The sequence below is a fragment of the Rutidosis leptorrhynchoides genome, chromosome 2 (assembly GCF_046630445.1).
Source record: "Rutidosis leptorrhynchoides isolate AG116_Rl617_1_P2 chromosome 2, CSIRO_AGI_Rlap_v1, whole genome shotgun sequence".
Taxonomy (NCBI): Eukaryota; Viridiplantae; Streptophyta; class Magnoliopsida; order Asterales; family Asteraceae; genus Rutidosis; species Rutidosis leptorrhynchoides.
This window is the reverse complement of record NC_092334.1, coordinates 595,505,327-595,520,067: the sequence shown is the minus strand read 5'-3', so window position 1 is coordinate 595,520,067 and position 14,741 is coordinate 595,505,327. Positions and strand designations below refer to the sequence as shown.

The window sequence follows — 14,741 nt, the reverse complement described above, 5'->3', positions numbered from 1 at the left end:
AATTTAAAATTAAAATTAAAATTATAATATAAATATAAATATATATACGTTGATAGATGAAAGGAAAAAGATGTGTTAAAGTTCGAGCAAAACCGCGAAATTTATAGGCATGTGGCCACAAAAAGTGGCCCATACGATCGCATGGAAAACAAGCCTACAGGCCATGCGATCGCATGGAGGTAGGTACCAGCTCACATAAGTTTGTTTTCTTGTTTGCCGACGTTTATAATATATAATATAATATATATATTAATTTTAAGAATTAATTATATATTATATTTTATTCATGTGCATAGTTGACTTGTAATTTTTAGTCCGTTGCGTCGAGCGTTGAGAGATGACTCTGGTCCCGGTTCCAGTTTTTCGAACGTCCTTGCGTACAATTTAATATCTTGTATTTTGCGTTTCGCGTCTTGTACTCTTGTAATTTTGAGACGTTTCTCATCAATAATTGGAACCACTTTGATTGTACTTTGTATTTTTGAGCTTTTTGGTCGTTTGCGTCTTCAATTCGTCGAATCTGTCTTTTGTCTTCACCTTTTATTATTTAAACGAATATCACTTGTAAATAGAACAATTGTAACTAAAAGCTTGTCTTCCTTGAGGGATAATGCTATTAAATATATGTTTGTTTTTAGCATTATCAGTTCTCTATGACGGCATGTGGGTGGCGGTATTTGGCGAGGGATCAGGGGTTTTTTGGTGTAGGCGGGCGTGGTTCGGTGGCGGATTGGGCGATTTTGCTGCCGTGGTTTTATAGCGGAGGTCCTTTCCTTGTCTGGTGGCACTCTTAGGTTTGGTCCAGGCGACGATCTCCTACATGGAGATCTGGGCTTAGCTTCGAGGGTGGAGCTGGTTTTTTGCGGATGAGATCTGTATGTGACGGTTTGGATAGGTTGCTGCTTCCGGCGTTTTTACCGATCGTCTCCATTGTTTAGTTTGGACGTTTGTTTTGTCTTATTTTGTACTTGTGTGTTTTTAGGTTTTTCGTTGTTTGGCTTAGTTAGACATATTCAGACCATTAGCAAAGTGCGTATTGTCCACCCTGTAGGTGGGACCGTTTGCTTTGGTGTTGGATTTATGTTGATAGTTTTAGCCTAGGTTGGAAGCCCGAGGACTCATTTGTAATGTTATTGATCTTCGGATCCGTTATATGTTATCGTTTTTTTTTGCCAAAAAAAAAAGATCTTTTCTTAAAGTCAAAAGTGTTAGCCCTTCTGTTAAAAATGTTACCTAAATAAAGCGTTAACATTTAGGCTTTAATAATGCATGAATTATTATGGCGGAATTTGTCATTCGAATTCGTCCATATAAGTCTACATGTTTTCATAACATACACTTCTCGCTCAAATCTTGTAAAATATCTTAGAGTGTCATATTAATGTAGTGTTTAATATATGTCTTACAAAATTTATGTCTTTGTAAAAATAAATGTGATCCACGTGGATCGATCATCGGTCCATTTTCATTTATGTGTCATATATATCTGAATCATGACCGAACGGTATTTGGGTTGAACTTTATTATCCTATTTTGGGCTTGAATAATCTGGGCTCTACGTAAGTACAAAACCCAGTTTGGTTCACTAACCTTTGATTACTAAACAAGGATGGTTCACTTGCGTTTGGTTAGTGAACAAGGATTGTGAGTTTCACCCAATTTTCAATGAAATTATGACTTATAGATTAATTAGATAACTATAATTTTATTTTTATCATTGATTTATATTTATATTGATATACAGAGTTCAATTCTGTTTGCGAGTTTTGTGGTCTTTTGTCCATGTTACACTAGACCGGGAAGGTTTTACTGACCCGTATTCAGGACTATGGTCCGACCGTCTGCCCCCGAGATGGTATAAGATTCGGATCCCTGTAATACGGTTCGGATTTCCTGTCTGAAAGTGCGTGCGTGCGTGGCGGATGAAAGTATTCGATGCCAACAACTTCACTTTAAAAAAACAGATGATGTCATAGAATAGCAAAAGGAGAATGTGTTGTTTTTTGTTGCATATTGCATATATACTGTCGTTTGGTAATGTTGATTAATAAAAAGGTTGTCTTTGTATTTTCACCATTTTCATGAAAGCAGATTAGCAGTGGTGACGGTGGCGGTAGGTGGCCGGAGTTGTCGGCCGAATTCTTTTCGCTATTCCAAACCCTTTCATCTCCTAAACAATGCTTCCATCTTCGTTTAATGATATCAGGGCTCAGTGTTGCAAAACTTGGCCTACTCGACCGAGTAATTGCCGACTAATCGATTTAAAGAGCAAAACGATAAATTGGTCACATAATCTCTTATAAATCGGTCAACAAAAGTCAACGACTCTAAAAAGGTAATATACGTTCAATTTCTAGGGTTTCTTCAACGGTATCACTTTTTCTTCTTCTTTAGCGACTACAGGCGACTACAGCGACTACGTTCGATTTCTAGGGTTTCGTTCCAATTTGTCTGGTTTCTTTTCAATTCTATGGCCGCTACTCTTCTCCATCTTCTCTATCTTATTCTCTGGCCGCTACTATCCTCTTCTTCCTCTTATTCTCTGGCTGATACTCTTCTTCCAATTTGTCACTCAACAATCAACATAGTCGACTACTGTTGAGCTAATATTACTAATAAATTAGTTGCTTGTGAATAAATAGTGCATATTTGTGAATATTTTGTGAATTTTGGAATTCAATGTGAATACTCAATAATCTGCTAGTCTGCTACAGCTATAATGTGAATTTTGGTCTGCTACTGCTATTCTGCTACTGCTATAATGTGGATACTCAATATTTTGTGAATTTTGGAATATAAATGATATGTGAAACTGCTAGTCTGCTACTGCTATATGAAATTTTGGTCACTTGTACAATGTTACATATAAATATAAATGATATTTGTTTGTTAATGCTACTGCTATATGGAATTTTGTTTACTTGGTCACTTAGTCACTTGTACAATTTTAGTCTGCTACTCACTTGTTACTGCTACTGTTTGTATAGAATGGCAGGAGCATCTACGGATCAATCAACGAACTCTACTGCTGCTATTTATTAACTCAAGAGGAAATCGGGTGATGTTGGGTGGGATTATGAAATTTTGATTGACAAGAATAATTTTCAGAAAGTGAAATGCATGCTTTGCGGCAAGGTTGTGTAGGGTGGTATTCATAGATTGAAACAACATGTTGCTCAGATAACAGGAAATATCTCATCATGATCTAAAGCCAACAAAGATGATATATCAGAATGTCAAAAAGCTATTAACGATATTGGTGCCAAAAAGAAAGCTAAACAAGCTAATGATGTATATGTGAGAATGGAGGTAAGGAATGATATGACAAGCCCCATTGACCTTGATGAGAGTGAAGAATTAGTTAGAGGATCGAAGCCACAACGTTCTTACGATCCCATTGATAGGTTTACAACTTTTGATAATGGGGATCGTTTAGATGCTTATATTGCTAGATGGGCTTGCGGTTCCGTTTAATGCAGTTGATAATGATGAATTCGTATGTATATTAGAGGCGGCTGGTCATCATGGACCTAATGGCAGACCTCCATCAAGATACCAGTTAGGAGAACCTCTATTAAAGAAAGATGTTGATAGAACAAAAACCCGCATGCAAATGTATGAAGATGATTGAAAAATAAGTAGATGTTCCATTATGACGGATGCATGGTCCGATATAAACAGAAGGAGCATCATGAACTTATGTGTAAATTCGAGTTTGGATACCGTGTTCTTGACTTCAAAAGAGTGTTCGGATGAAGCTCACACAAGCGATTACATATACAAATATATTGATATGTGCATCGAAAAAGTTGGTCCTGAAAATGTGGTTCAATTTGTGATTGACAATGCCGCTAATAATATGGGAGCGGCAAAGTTGTTGAAGGTGAAACGACTTACAATATTTTGGACATCATGTTCGGCGCACACAATTAATCTTATGCTTGAAGGTAATAAGTTTATAATTATTAAAGTATTAAAGTATATATATTATATATGTGCATATGTTTATATGTGTATAAAACAATTTAAAGCTAAAAGTTTCTATTCTTGAAGGTATTGGGGGAAAAAAGGCTTCAAAAAGACACTAGAAGAAGCAAGAAAAATAACGGTGTTCATCTATTTCCACCATATGTCATTGGCTTTAATGCGGAAATACACCAAGAAGAGGAATATTGTAAGACCAGGAGTTACAAGATTTGCTTCCTCAATTTTTACTTTGCAAAGTCTACTTGAAAAGAAGACACAACTAAGACACATGTTTTTGAGTGAGAAATGGGAAAAGTGTAGCATAGCAAAGACAAAGAAAGGGACAGACGTTAAATATTTGGTGATGGACGACAAAACTTGGGCCGGTGTGGCAAGATGCCTAAGTATTTTTGAACCTTTAGTCAAAGTCTTAAGGATGGTAGATGCCGATTGGAAGCCTTCCATGGGTTTCTTACATGGTGAGCTTAAGATGGCACAACAACAAATCAAAAAAGTTTTCAACAATAATTACGAATAATATAATCCCATAATGGAAGTCATATCAACTAAGATGGAAGGTAGACTTGATACATGCCTACACTTGGAGGCTTATTTTTTGAACCCGTTTTATCTTTATTACTATGTAAATATCCTATTTGATGAACGTGCCAATGATGCGGTTGTTGAAGTTTTTGAGCAAATGTATCCTGAATATCAAGAGATACAAGATACAATATGTAGTTTGGAGTTGCCAATTTACAGGAGTAAATAAGGGAAGTTTGGTCGGACAATTGCAATGAAAGGATGTGAGGTGAACGAATCTAAATTCAATCCAGGTAATGCATTATTTGATTATTTTCTTGAATTGTAGATTTAATGAGTGTATGTTTGCTACTGTTTTTGTATCAGAAATCATGAATTCATTTCATATTTGCTACTCTTTTTGTAGATTTAATATTTGCTATTGTTTGCTAGTGCCAAGTTAAATATATCTTTAATTGTAGCGAGTTGGTGGGCACTCCTAATTTGAGAAAAGTTGCAATTAAGATACTTTCTTTAACCACCGCCTCATCGGGTTGCGAAAGAAACTGGAGCACATTCGAAGAGGTTAGTGACTTTTAGTGTTTAGTAATCTATTTATTTTTAAGTTATATTTTTTACTTAAACTATTTGTTGGCTTATTTTAACTTTGTAGATCCATACGAAAAAGAGAAATAGGCTCGAGGCAGAAACAATGAACAGTCTTGTCTATGTTCAATTCAATGCTAATCTAATGAAAAAAAAGACGAAAGAAGAAAGGAACGAGCAGGGCGTGATGTACTTGTATCGCATGATGATGTTGCAACTGAGGTGCAAGATTGGATTATTGATGAAGGATTGACCTATGAGGTGATTAGTGAGGCTATGGGTTTGAAGGTAGCTAATGAACCTCGGAGAAGTAGTAGAAGGCCGCGGGAACTTTTCGAAGATAATTTCGAGTCGGCGAGTGAGGAGGAACTGGAAGTAGATGAAGAGATTGAGTATGAGTCAGATGAAGTTGAAATTCGTGAACAACATTATGAACATGATAAGGACTTCGACATTGATGAAGATTGATCAAGAATGACATTCTCTATTATGACCCGTTGTTTGTAACTTTCAAACTTTGTATCATGTATTTGCTATTTGATGTTATTTGATGTTTTTTGATGTTTAAAATTGCTATTAATGTTTATTTAAGTTTCATTCAAAGTCAATTTGTATTGAATCAAGCATATAAGCAACATATATACACTTTTGTAACATATATTACAACATCACACACACACACACACACACACATATATATATATATATATATATATATATATATATATATATATATATATATATATATATATATATATATATATATATATATATAGTCATAATGAAGAGGGAAGCACTTTTTTGGAGGGAAGTAATTTTTTTTTAAATTTTGGTTTTTTTCGAGATTTTTTTTCAGACATCAAAATTAGGTATAAATATGAACATTAAAAAAAGACACTTTGTGACGAATATTATTATTTTGGCGGTAAAATGCTCGAAAAAAATGAAAACATTCAATGCATTGAATGTATTGATTATGAGTTTATTTGCATCGTTTTGTTTTCATCTTGTGTGATGTGTTTTTTTTTCGAAATTTAGCCCGATTTAGAGTTTAGGGTTTAGAGTTTAGGGTTTAGTGTTTTGGGTTTAGTCCCTAAACCCAAAACCCTAAACTCTAAAACGTTCGTGTTAAAATATTCAATCTAAACCCTAAACCCTAATTTCTAAACCCAAAACCTAATTTCTAAACCCTAATAGCTAAACCCTAATTTTTAACCCCCTAATTTCTAAACCCTAATTTTTAAACCCAAAACCCTAATAGCTAAACCCAAATTTTTAACCCCCTAATTTCTAAACCCTAATTTCTAACCCCTTAAAAAAAATTCAGAATCAAAACATTCAATGCATTGAATGTTTTCATTTTTTTCTTCGAGCGTTTTACCGTCAAAATAATAACATTAATCACAAAGTGTATTTTTTAAATGTTCATATTTTCATGTGATCTTGATGCCTGAAAAAAAAAAAATTCGAAAAAATGAAATAAAATTACTTCTCGCCACTTCTCCCAAAAAAGTGCTCCACTCTTGATTATATATATATATATATATATATATATATATATATATATATATATATATATATATATATATATATATATATATATATATATATAGTGGTAGGATCAAGAGGGAAGTAACCAATCGGAGAGAAGCAATTTTTTTTTCTTCCGTTTTTTGAAAAAACTTTGTTCACGAACATTATAGATGAGATGAAAATATGAACATTTAGTAGAGACACTTTGTGATAAATGTTTTTATTTTGGCGGGAAAACGCTCGAAAAAGTAATATATATAACAATTATCGTGTTTTTCGAGCGTATATTGAGGTTTTAGCTATTGGGGTTTAGATATTAGGGTTTAGATATTAGGGTTTATAGGGTTTAGATATTAGGGTTTAGAAATTTAGGGTTTAGGGTTTAGATTTAGGGTTTAGATTTAGGATTTAGATTGAGTTTTTAACACGAACGGTTTAGAGTTTAGTGTTTAGGGTTTAGGGTTTAGGGTTTGGTGTTTTGGGTTTATGGAATAAACCCAAAACACCAAACCCTAAACCCTAAACTCTAAATCGGGCTAAATTTTACTTCACAAAACATTAAGAAAAAAAACGTTCATATTCTTCACGAACAATATTATCTTGAATGTTATTTTTGTCGATCGTTTTCCCGCTTAAATAATAACATTCATCACGAAGTGTCTCTTCTAAATGTTCATATTTTCGTGTGATCTTGATGCCGGAAAAAAAATTTCAAAAAAAAAACGAAAAAAAAAAATTGCTTCCCCCCGCTCCCCCGATTGATTACTTTCCCATTGATCTTGCCCATATATATATATATATATATATATATAGTGAAAGGATCCCTAGAGAACTAGAGTATGTAGAGAACCCATAGAACTCATAGATTGAACTTCAATATATGTGGAGATTGAGCTTCAATCTATGAAAAAAAAAATACAATCTGGGAAAAAAAAACTGCAAAAAAAAAAAACAACGAATCTGCACCGAAAAAAAAAGTGAATCTGCAAAAAAAAAAAAACTGCAAAAAAAGGTCAATCTGCACAAAAAAAAAGTCAAATCAGCATAGAAAAAAGTCGATCTGCAAAAAAAAAACTGCAAAAAAAAAAAACGCAGATGACTCAATCTGCACGCAGATTGACTCAATCTGCATAAAAAAAAACTGAAAAAAGTTGATCTGTAAAAAAAAAAAAAAACTGGAAAAAATCGTCAATCTGCACGCAGATTGACTGAATCTGCAAAAAAAAAAATCTGAACAGAAAAAAAAAATATGTGAATCTGCACGCAGATTTAGTGAATCTGCACGAGTTTCATGAGTTCTCTACTACCATAAGTTCTCCATGGATCCTCACCATATATTTATATATATATATATATATATATATATATATATATATATATATATATATATATATATATATATATATATTAAAAAACTAAAAAGTATCCGAGTTCTCCTCCTAGTTTTACCCGAATCACCTCGCGAGTTTTACAACCTTGTCAGGGCTATTTAGCCCTAATATCATTAAAATGCAAAAATTGGTTTGTTAATTCAATTTTAATTTTTGTAGTTCAACATTGCAAATTCAACCACTGGATGCCAGAAGAAGCTCGAAATTGACGATGACCAAAAGCTGTATGATTTCAATCACTAAATTTTTTATATTTATATACAAAATCAATTACTTATGCTACCTTAGTTCTATTTGTGTTGTAGCTAAGTTAGTTGTTTTACTGTATGATTTTCATATGTGTTCTGATTTATGCTGTAATTAGCTCTGTATAAAATATAAATTTTGTCATTTGAAAATATTTGGCTGAGTTCCTTTTTAGCAATTAGATTTGCATTCATTAGGTTCTAAACGTTACAATAGGGTTTTAGTAAACCTATAGATCACAAACATTGTATATAAAACATTAGCGAACACTTCAATTGTGTATATCACTATATGACTGTTGCTATAGTTTGGAAAGTTTTGGCAATGTTAATACATATTACTTCTTGTTTTATATATTTACGCAAGTGTACCTTGATTTGGAAGTTTAAGGTTATAGTGTAAAGGTAACTTTTCAGCTATGATCATGTTTCTCTGATTCAGAATTTTTTTTTTTTTTTTTTATCATTATTGTCAATTGTCAATAGCAATAAGTGAAACCCTCCTTCCGTTAACCATAAATATGATGCTAACTGACTCGGAATGATATATTGGTACATGATTTAAGAAAATTCTTTGATTGATAAAAATGTTAAGTATGTTTTACTAATATTGTATGTTATCATTGTTAACCGACTGCTTTTGTTGATGTTATGATACTAAACTTATCAACTTCAACATATGTGCTATTGTTTCTCCTGATATATGTTACTTATGTGATATATGTTGTTTATCATGATATATGCAACTAACACCGTTCAACATTGTTAGTGCATAATTGTAATTCCTAATTCTATTAACGTTATCTTGTATCTCAGTCATGTAATATTGAACTTTGTATTGTCGTGACGATTGATCGTGTGATATTGTGCGTGAATGATTAATCAATAGTTAAACTGACCAGACAGTCGACCGACTGAGGACACTGTCGGTCGACAATGGAAGGTCGGTGTGATCATTGATCGACTAACCGCGACAGTCGACCGACGGACAGAGTCAGTTGGCCGAATGTCACCGCAGACAGTATAAATACGGGTTTTGGGTTTCTTTGATAATTTACACACTCCTACGTAACCCTAGCCGATTGTTGTTGATTTTTATTGTTCCCAGACCTCCGACCCACCGAATAACACCTTCTAGGCACCGTTCTAATCTAGATTAAGGTTTAGGTTTGACTAATCCGGTCCCTTAAAAAAACCGTTATTCGATTAAGTCTACGTCTAGTGTTTTCCGTCTCTAGATCGAGTCTAGATTGATTCTAAGGTCCAGTAAATCCGTCTACAAGCATCATCGACTAACTAACCCTTCCACCATCACTATGAATATCAATTAGTAAAAACCAGTTTCTGTCAGCAATGGATATAATGTAGAGCCATAAAATCAAAGCATCAAGAATGATGAAGTTATTTGTGCTTGAAATGGCAGCTTCAAGGTAAGTTTGATGTTTATATAAAAGGGGGCTTGTTGATATGCATTTGCTTATATATTATGTTTTGCTGTTATAGTAGTGAATGTGTTGTATCTATCTATCTTTTATCTATCTAACTATATGACATAAAGATAACCAGTAGTAGTTGTTTGTTGTGCGATGAAGAAGCTAGACTCATGCCTGATGCTAAAGTACTGATATTTTGCAGTCATTTTACATTCATCAAATTTGGTCAAATTAGGTCTTTAAGTTGTTAATTTTGTTACATGATTGTATATTTGCATTGGAATGGTCCTTACTGAAGTTGTATTGAGTTGTTGAAGTTGATGTTTATATAACTATTATTGCTTTTGCTATGTTTTGTTTGATAATCTTTGCATCCTGCTTACTAGTTTATGTAATAGATAGTTTTCAATAAGGATTTAGCAAATGGCTGTTGTTGTTTCTCTTTTAACATATATAGTCATGTTATAGTTATAGTTATAGTTATATATAAGAGAATGATACTACCTGCTGTTGAAGGATTATAAATATTAATTTTAATGTGGTCAATTGATAGTAAGAAAAATGTAGCCTATATAAGCATAGAACAACATGATAAAGTGACAGTCGCATTTATATAATATGTTAATGTGACTTTTCAAGCCTAAGTAACACTAACATATGTGCATAGTAATATCATTGTTTTTACCGTTAATAACATATGTTATAATTAAAGGTCACTTTATTTTTCCTGATACTAAGACTTACTGTTGCTGTTCACAGTTCTTGGATACCCAGTTTCACCTTTGTCCGAAATAACACCAGCAGAGTCAAATTTTGAAATCAAGGTATAAATTGTTCGTTTGTGGCAACATAAGGCTATGGAGGTTTATGCAATCCGACATTATCGAGCTCATCAACATGGATGAACAGGTCATTCTGCAATTTAAAATCCTGATTTTATCTTTAAGTTTTAGTTTTTTTTTTTTTTTATTGATCTTAATAGATTGCATCTATTCATAATAATGTATATCCCACATGGCCACATTACCTCATGTTAAACAAAAGTTGTTGTAAAAGGTTGAAATAGTTTCCCTGTCATTAATAATTAAAAAGGAAATATTAGAAGCATCAAACGATTTGTAATAAAGGAAGGTAGTTATCTTCTCTGTTATCAAGATTTTAGGCTTGACATGAATATTAAGATCTTTGATTAGTAGGTGTACAGGAAGATAAGTGTTTATATTAATAGTATATTTTTCTTCAATTTAATCTATGGTTTTGATTCGAGGGTTGATGTAATAGATTATTTTGGTTATGGTTTTTGTTTTGCTTTAGATGCTTCATATAGTGCTTTCAAATCAAATTTTGGAAGACAAGGTGTGTAACTTTGGAGATATACTTAATGATTGTCGTTTGATAAGGAGTATGTCGAAGTTTGATATCTTATTGTTTAAAGTTTAGTACATTTGATAACAAAAGATAACGTAGACTTTTTGGCCATATAGACTGACCAACGAATGAATATCCCGTTCTTTCATTATTGAGGCTTTTTATTTATTGGTCATTTGATTTTTTTCGAATTTGGAAGTGTTGCAGAATTAATATTAGTATGACCATGCGGTATAATTGGAATTTTATGGATGTTGACATTGTGTACAAGTTTTATAATGTGCATCCTAATCCTAATAAAATAGATACCTGAATTACTATAATATACTTTGTAGTTGGGTGTTAATATTGACCCATTTAGGAGGTTGCTGAACATGTTGGAGCCAAAAGCAAAACACACTTGTAATGACCAAAAGCAAACATCACTTTGTAGTTGGGTGTTAATATTGACCCATTTAGGAGGTTGCTGAACATGTTGGAGCCAAAAGCAAAACACACTTGCAATGACCAAAAGCAAAACTCACTATGTAGTTGGGTGTTAATATTGACCCATAAAGTACAGCAGCCTGAGTCAATTTATCCTACTATTCACCACTGTTGCTAATTGCTATTGATATATTATTCCTTAAAATATGAATGTGATTGAAAGTTCTATTATAATGACATTATTACTATATCATTGGTAAAACGAGTGTTCTTAGACTATAGTTATTATGTCGTTATTCGAATTGTGTGATGGGAAAATGGAGATCTTTTGATTTACTCAGCTTACATAATAAGCCATTCTTCAACAGAAGCCTTGATCCATTTTATGATTGGAGCAGTTAATTTAATCAACTATACGATTAGTATAATAGTTGTACAAACACCGAACCATTAGTAAGTATTAACTATTTATATGATATGTTATTTAAGCTTGGTATAACTATTTATTATAGGGGCAATAACTTATCTATAAATAAAAAGTTTAGATTTGAAAAGATCTGTATGTATCTGCAAATTTAGATATATATGTTTGACTTTCTTTTCAAATTTGTTTGGTATTTCTCTGCATTTATTCTTTTTCAGATTATGTTTCCGTAGCTTTTTTATATTCTAACGACGTGTTATATCAATAACAGGGTATTCTTCAAGTTCAAAGTATAGTTATAATTTAACAAGTGTCGATTTAATGGATTATTTTGGTTTTGGTCTTTATTTTAGTTTTGCATATAAATGCTTTATTGAGTGGGTAGTTGCAGTTTTAGAAGTCCACTAACATCAAAGAATGGTGATGTGAAGGAGGTGGAATTTGTGTACGGGTGTTCAAGTGGTGAGGTATTTGGGATTGATTTGAATTTATTTTTTAAGTTCTTTGTAATTGTAATTAACATTTTTATATATTTTTAACTAACAATCGAATTATGTGTAGCATATAATAATATTGAAATGTTGCAACTCATATAAGTATACCCTAATTACAATAGATTTGAGACCCTTTTTATCGTGGTGTCGATGTATCATACTCGCATCATCTCTAATTAGTCAGGCGAGCATGAGAAAGTCTACAAAAACTTTTTTTTTTTTTAAATAACAAAAGAACAGTTTCTTGAAAGTAAAAATATATATATGAAGCTACTATTTATTTACCTTAAATCAAATTTTTGTTACCTGTACACTATTTATGTATAATATCAGTCAAAATGTAAATGAAGATATATGTAATAACAACGTATTGCATATGGCTGCACTCAGCGGATAGGTTGATGATCGTTCTAGGACCGGCTTACAAATGCAACGGGAACTATAGTTGTTCAACGTAAGTTTTTATGTTTTCTATGTTTTAGAAGTTATTCACTATTATTCAATACTACAATTGTTATGGGTAAAAGCTAATTAAAAAGGTTGGTTATATTCTAATTCTAATTGATTCAACTGCATACTCAATTAAAAGGGAAGGGTTGAGTGTAGTTCATCACATAATCAACTGTTTCAACCTGCCATGTGTTGCTCAATGCTCATTACATACCAATTCTTCAAAAAATAATACCATTACTATTTTAAGTAGCACATTCAACATAAACTTGTTTTAACCCTTAGTGATGACCAGGAAGATGACATCTGGACGATTGAGCATAAAAAATATGTGAAGACGATTAAGAATTTGAAGAGCTAATGTCCGCCGCAACGCACGAATAACCTGTACCTCGTTATGAAACGACAAGGAACAAAAAGATACTACGGCGTTTTTAAGAACCCCCGAACAATACACGAACAACATATACTTAAAATATTTTTATAGAAATAATCTATCATCATAGTAATATTTAGTTACGAAAATTGAACAAATTTCACAATTATTAACAATTTAAAGACATTTTCTTATAATAGCTAATGTTATTCAAAATCGAAAACCGAACTTAAAAACCGATAATAGATCATTTAATAAAAACCGAATAATAGATTCATTTTGAATTTGAAGAATTCAAATCTGAAGAATTCAATACCGAACTGAAAACTGAATAGTAGATTCATCTTCCATTTTAATCCATCCGAAACCCGATTCATAACCTCAGTTTGTTTCTAATTGGTTTGAATTCAATTATGTTTTCAGATTAATCGGTTTTATATAAAATATTGATCACATATTCAAAAGTGTATAGACGATCTTGTATTCTACTAGTAATATTTGTATTACACTGTTGTTACGGGAAAAAAACAAGATTTGTATAGTGAACTCTTAAGTTACACCCGGGTAACTAGCTTTTTTCTTACTGAAACTCGAATAATTACAATGTGTACGTTTTTCGAGACGGTAAAACTTCATAAAGCAATCGAGAATCTAGGGAAGATTTGAGAAAATAGGAACCATCCGATATTGTGGCCCCACCATTTGTACGATTGTAACCACTTGGATGGTGATGTCGCCACTAAATTCCCCACCTTGAAGTGATCAACTAGCTTCATCGCTATCGTTACTCAAAGTTAGGTATGTACTTCTATCATGTCTACGTACGGATCCTAATCTTTCACATCAAAATTGTAGGGACTCAATGTTTTCATATATCTTATGTTCTGTCTCAACATCAATATCCCTACAATATTGATGATCCTTGGATTTTGATGATCGCGTTGAGCTTCTTTCCTGAAACATGACCACTTCGCCTATGCATTAAGAAGAAATAGTTTACTTGCTTAGCTCGAACATGCCAACAACATTCCGTTCACTTACGCAAGATTCACTCGTTTGCTTTTTGTTTTGAAAAGGTCACCGATAAATTGATCAGACCTAAGAATGTTAAAATTATATCGACGGATTGGGATAGTTTTATTTAATCTGGCAGTAAGAAGGCGTGAGTTTAGTCAATCGGATTTCAATAGGTTTTAGGTTACGATATAGGTTCTGGTTATGAGGCGGTCAATTTTCAATGTTGGGTACTCGTCGTGTGTTCGAGTTTGTGACAGTATTGTTTTGGTTTCTTCAGTTTAAGAGTTGTAGTTTCAGGTTTCAGAAATGATTTAGCCACCAAAATAATTCACTCAAAAACTCTCACTCGCTGAGTTGGCATGGACACGTAGATTCTAACTACCTTCCATATGTTTTTGCTTATTTATTGTTTTATAACTGATTATAATTATATTTTTCATATAAAAAAACAATACTACGTAATTCACAATTTTAACTCATCTATAATGCT

General features: G+C 32.5%; 1 protein-coding gene across 1 annotated transcript; it reads left to right on the top strand.

The window, feature by feature from the left end:
- Positions 1 to 3,652: 3,652 nt before the first annotated feature.
- LOC139889921 (uncharacterized) lies at positions 3,653 to 4,504 on the top strand. The gene is made up of 2 exons (XM_071872834.1): positions 3,653 to 3,954; positions 4,054 to 4,504. The coding sequence occupies exons 1-2, from the start codon at positions 3,653 to 3,655 to the stop codon at positions 4,502 to 4,504; spliced, it is 753 nt and encodes a 250-aa protein (XP_071728935.1).
- The last annotated feature ends 10,237 nt before the right edge of the window (positions 4,505 to 14,741 follow it).

Excerpts from the sequence above, each read along its gene's own strand:
- LOC139889921 (XM_071872834.1), top strand. The coding sequence starts at position 3,653 with ATGACGGATGCATGGTCCGATATAAACAGAAGGAGCATCATGAACTTA. Across the intron at positions 3,955-4,053 it reads CTTATGCTTGAAGGTAATAA|GTATTGGGGGAAAAAAGGCT; the intron begins GTTTATAATTAT and ends CTATTCTTGAAG.